The 4,969-nt window shown below is 36.1% G+C and overlaps 1 protein-coding gene across 2 annotated transcripts; it reads left to right on the top strand.

Annotated features, from left to right (window-relative positions):
* The first annotated feature begins 373 nt into the window (after nucleotides 1–373).
* eif3k (eukaryotic translation initiation factor 3, subunit K) lies at nucleotides 374–4,936 on the top strand. Of its 2 annotated transcripts, none has more exons than XM_015022643.1 (8): nucleotides 374–555; nucleotides 1,143–1,241; nucleotides 2,059–2,179; nucleotides 2,962–3,036; nucleotides 3,306–3,372; nucleotides 3,477–3,554; nucleotides 3,923–4,048; nucleotides 4,835–4,936. In XM_015022643.1, exons 1-8 carry the CDS (start codon nucleotides 494–496, stop codon nucleotides 4,864–4,866), a joined length of 660 nt encoding a protein of 219 aa, XP_014878129.1. In that variant the 5' UTR covers nucleotides 374–493; the 3' UTR covers nucleotides 4,867–4,936. The 2 variants fall into 2 exon arrangements, with proteins under 2 accessions (XP_014878129.1, XP_014878128.1); XM_015022642.1 differs by having other exon boundaries at nucleotides 375–555; nucleotides 2,959–3,036.
* Nucleotides 4,937–4,969: the final 33 nt, after the last annotated feature.

Here is a 4,969-nt window from a genome sequence, read left to right as displayed (position 1 = left end):
TTTTACACTTTTTTAAAATTAAAAATAAAAATTCCAAAAAAAAAAAAAAAAAAAAAAAAAAAAAAGCAAAGTAAATAGATTTTAAACTTGTTACTGGAACCAGTTTCTTTTGAGTGGGACATAATTTCCAAATCTACCATTCCAAACTTGGAACTATAAACACCAACATAAAAACTAATATTTCTATAATACTTTATATTTATTTTAATTTTTAACAGGTAGATAAATGATATAAGCAATGTTTTCGGTATTTTACTGTATGTTGTTAGACTTAGTTGTATAATTAATATGGATAAAAATTGGTTTTGAAAACTACGTGATGTTTTAAACAAATTGGTCATACGTTTTACTTACTTCCTTGGTGTCTTCCTGTCCCTTGTGTTTCCGGTCCGACCTTTTTCTCCCTCCGCCCCGGTGTCTTTTCTGCTTTCTGGCCCACGTGTGAAATTAAGATTAATTTGACGTTAAAATTATCAGTTAAACTTCGGACCAAATGGCTTCAACCTTCGAGCAGATGAGGGCGAACGTGGGGAAACTCCTGCGAGGAATCGATAGGTACGAATGATCCGAGAACGACTCGATCAACCCGGCGGAGCTAACATTAGCATAGCCTGTTTTTGATGCTATTCACTGCCTTCAATATTGTTGTTACGGCTAAGCCATCAGTCAGTTGTCTTTATTATGGTTTACATCTCATGTTGACAGTAAACCCGTGATTACGGGGTGTTAACGGGACACATTATGTGTTAGCAGAGCAGTTAACTGGAACGGATTGTGGTTTTATTTTGAAAGTGTAAAGGGTCGCAGTCCAATGTCTCAGATCATCAAGCTACTGTTAATATGAGGAAAAGACCAGTGAAATACAAAGTGCCCTTTTTTGATATTTATTTATTTTAGAGTTAAGCAAAACCAACATTTTAGCTAAATGTGTCAAAATTAAGGCCCGCGGGCCAAATCCGACCCAGCATAGCTATTTATGTGGCCACATAAACACAATCGTAAATGCAACTTGCCTTAGTCTAAAGAAGATAAGAAAACTAAAAAGCAATTTAAACTTAAACTGACATTATGTTGAAAAAATGCATAAAGTTGAATATTCTTCATCAGTAAACTAAAGGTACCAACTTCCTGTCGTCTCACAGGTACAACCCAGAGAACCTGACCACGCTGGAGCGCTACGTGGAGACGCAAGCTCGGGAGAACGCCTATGATCTGGAGGCAAACCTGGCTGTGCTGAAGCTGTAAGTGAAACCTGGGCTGTTTGGGACTCAGACACCTGAAACGTTACCTGGCTGTTCAGAATCATCTGAAGTCGATTCTGGAGTTGGAGGTGGAAACTCGCTCCAATCTCCAGCTCTACCTGCATCTACCACAGTTTGACATATTTTGCTATTTGTAACTTAGTCTTTTTCATAGACTTTAGATGGAGACTTTTTATTTTAAATCAAGGTAAAATTATTACCAATATAATTTTCTTACAATGGAAAATGTTAAGTACAACACAAAATATTATAACTAAGCTTTTATAATAAGTAGAGCCACATCTATCCAGAGACTTTTACTGAAAAGCTGACTTTGCTGCATCCAAATCAACTTTTATTTGATTTAATAAACTTGGCTAAATATACCGAGCATTTTAGGGTTGATTAATCGTGATTAATCAATTATTAATATCATCAGTTGGTAATTGGAGTATACAAACTCAAAAAGGACCATTTGATCAAAGAACAACACAGAATAGTAATCAAGCCAGAAATGAGCAGAAAATATTTATATTTTGCTTTTAGGATAGTTCATGTAAAAGTTTGGACACCCCTGCTGTAGATTAAACAGGAAGAAGTTTTGCTAGTTTGTTGTTTCATTTGTTATTGTGTGATAATTACTGAGGCAAATAATGTCAGTGAAGCTGCTCAAAACCTGACAAAGTTAGTTTAGTCTCTACAAATATACCTTTAAACTGTTACCTGCTTGTACAGGAAGAGACGGTTTGGCAGCTAAACCGTTGCTTTATTTTTCTGTAAATTCTTTTGTCTGATGGATTAATTGTTTCGCCCACAGATACCAGTTTAATCCAGCTTACTTCCAGACTACAGTGACCTCACAGATTCTGCTCAAGGCGCTGACCAACCTGCCACACACCGACTTCACCCTCTGCAAGTGTATGATCGACCAAACACACGTATCCCTTTGGTGCATTTTCATGTCTTCATATTTTTGTTTTATGTTTTTACTTTTATTGAAAGTTTGAGCAAAGTGAGACGTTTTGGTGTTAGATATACGAATTAGAGCTGAAACAAATAATCATGATTAATTAATTGTTGAAATAATTGTCAGCTAGTTTAATAATCAGTAAATCGTTAGAATTTGCTGGAATCGTTGCTGAACGAACAACATATTTGAAGCAGTAATAAACCCAAAACTGTATGATAAATCCACACATTTTGTATTTCAGATTAAAAAAACCTTCTGTGTCTGTAAATATGTTCAACCCAGAACTCAAGTGGAAGTTTAGCTTCACCTGGTTCAAACTCTGTAAAAAAAGAAAAAAGTCACATGTTGGTGTTGGAAGTATTTTTTCAACTGCGGATGCATCCTTTGCTACAAATGTTGAAGGGTTCTCTAAAGGAACGTTGTTATTGCATTTTAGCCAATAAAATGTTTATTTTCTTATTTTAAAAAATTAGTAGATTATTAGTTATTTGCATCTTTTAATGCATTTCTAATATAGAATACAAAAAGCTTACATGGTTAAATAAACATGAAAAATGTGCCAATTTGGCTAACTGATTAATCGCCAGATCAATCGATTAATCATCAGAATAATTGGTTAATTATCAGAATAATTGATGAATCGTCAGAATAATTGACGGGTAAAATAATGGTTAGCTCTAGGATGAATATGCTGATGGTGTGGCTCTGTGTTGGGGTGAGCGGGGCGTTTCCTTGACTACGGTGTCGCAGCAGGAGGAGCGACCCATCAGACAGATCCTCTACCTGGGGAACCTGCTGGAAACCTGCCACTTCCAGAGCTTCTGGGTACGGCTCCCAAACACACCCAGCTCCTCCTGATCAACACATTCTATCAAGTTTATGTGTGGGCTTTGACTGGACCATTTTGACAATATCTGGTTGGGTTTTGGGATCATGGTCCCATTGTATGGTATCACATTCCTGCCAAAAAAATCTAATTTTTCCAAAACTTTACTGTTGAAAACAGAAAGTTTTGATTAATCAATAAAACTGATCTATTGCCTACTTTCATTAATGTCTAAGATGTTAGAATGTAATGGTTTTGTCTCCGTCAGACGAGTCTGGAGGAGAACAGGGAGCTCATCGACGGCATCACTGGTTTCGAGGACTCAGTTCGGAAATGTGAGTTTCATTTTCTGACTCAACAGTAGGATTTTTTTCTAATAATTCAAGTTTCCTTTGGAAAATAAAAGCAGTAAGTCATAAATAATCGTCCTGCTCCTCAGTCATCTGTCATGTTGTGGGAATCACCTACCAGACCATCGACCGGCAGCTGCTGGCTGAGATGCTGGGAGACCCACTGGGTGAGAACGCACTGCTACGTTTCACTGGTTTTCCTCTGGAGATCAGCCTTTGTTGTCATGTTTTGTTTAGATAATAGTTGATTAATTGATTATTGAAATAATTGTCAACTAATTTAGAAACTGATTAATCGTTGACTTTTGACTATCGTTGAGTATTCAGACTCAAAAAAGTTCAGTTGCTGAAACAACAACATGCTCAGAGCTGTAATTAAGATTCTGTAAAAGAAAATCTCAAAGTGAGCACCTCTTGTATCCAATCATTAATGAAAATAATGAACAGTTTTAAACGATGAATGGGCATAAAAATGGATGAATTGTCAGGATTCTTGGCGTCACTGAAAGCTGGGGTGTGTTCCTGTTTGGTGCAGACACACAGCTGAAGGTGTGGATGAATAAATACGGCTGGACGGAGAACGAGGATGGACAGATCTTCATCTACAACCAGGAGGAGAGCATCAAGCCCAAAAACATCGTGGAGAAGATCGACTTCGAGAGTGAGTGGCTCTGCGTTGGCTCGTCTTTTCTGACCCGCGAGTGTCCAGCTCCCTGGTTTACGGCTTTTAAAGTCACCAAATGAGTCCAGTTGTAAATGTTTTTATAGCGACCCAGAATTTAAATCAGCATTTTTATTTATTTTGATTCGTCAGTTATTGTAGAAAGGCAGAAAAGATCTCCTGTAGCAGTCTGTGCTACAGTACTGGTCTCTGACTGAAGATGCTGTTTTCTGCTTTTGAAAGCATAATGATGCAAGTACATCGTTTTAAATATCTAAATACTTTAATTTTCAAATAACATTTACCATTGGAATTAATTAATTGTCAAAATAAAGAAAACAAGAAAAACAATAAATAAAAGGGATTATTAAGTCTCTGTAAACAAAATTACACTTTAAACCATATTATTAATAATAATCATCAAGCAGGAAAACAAACTTTTGTAACAAAAAGGTGCAAACTAACTACTTTATCCTGGGTCAAATGCTTGGAGCATTTTCTAAATGGCATCTCTATAAAGATTAACCAAACGACACAAACAATCATGCAAATGGAAATTATTCATTCATTTTAATTTATCATCTGATTAACTGATAAATTTATTGTTTATTGTGACAGAATTTAATAATATTACTGCTGATGTCTCTCCGCCTTGGCACTGCCAGCTGCTAAACCTCCTGAATTTACTGAACTAAAATGTTATTTTAGGTGTATTGAATTAAAATCACACAGGGATTTATTAAAAGTCTCTGTTTCTGTTTTTAATGTTCAGTTTTTCTCCTGCAGGTGTTTCCAGCATCATGGCAACGTCTCAGTGACAAACGCAGACCCAACTTTGTTTCCAGGACTGATAAAATGTTAAAATAAAGATAAAATACATAATGTTCATGCCTGTTTCAGTTTTTCTTGTTTGCTTCTTTC

This window comes from Poecilia latipinna, unplaced genomic scaffold, assembly GCF_001443285.1.
Source record: "Poecilia latipinna isolate Pla-1442-1.1 unplaced genomic scaffold, P_latipinna-1.0 Scaffold3065, whole genome shotgun sequence".
Taxonomy (NCBI): Eukaryota; Metazoa; Chordata; class Actinopteri; order Cyprinodontiformes; family Poeciliidae; genus Poecilia; species Poecilia latipinna.
Note: the sequence above shows the minus strand (reverse complement) of the source record. Positions and strands in the feature narration are given on the sequence as shown.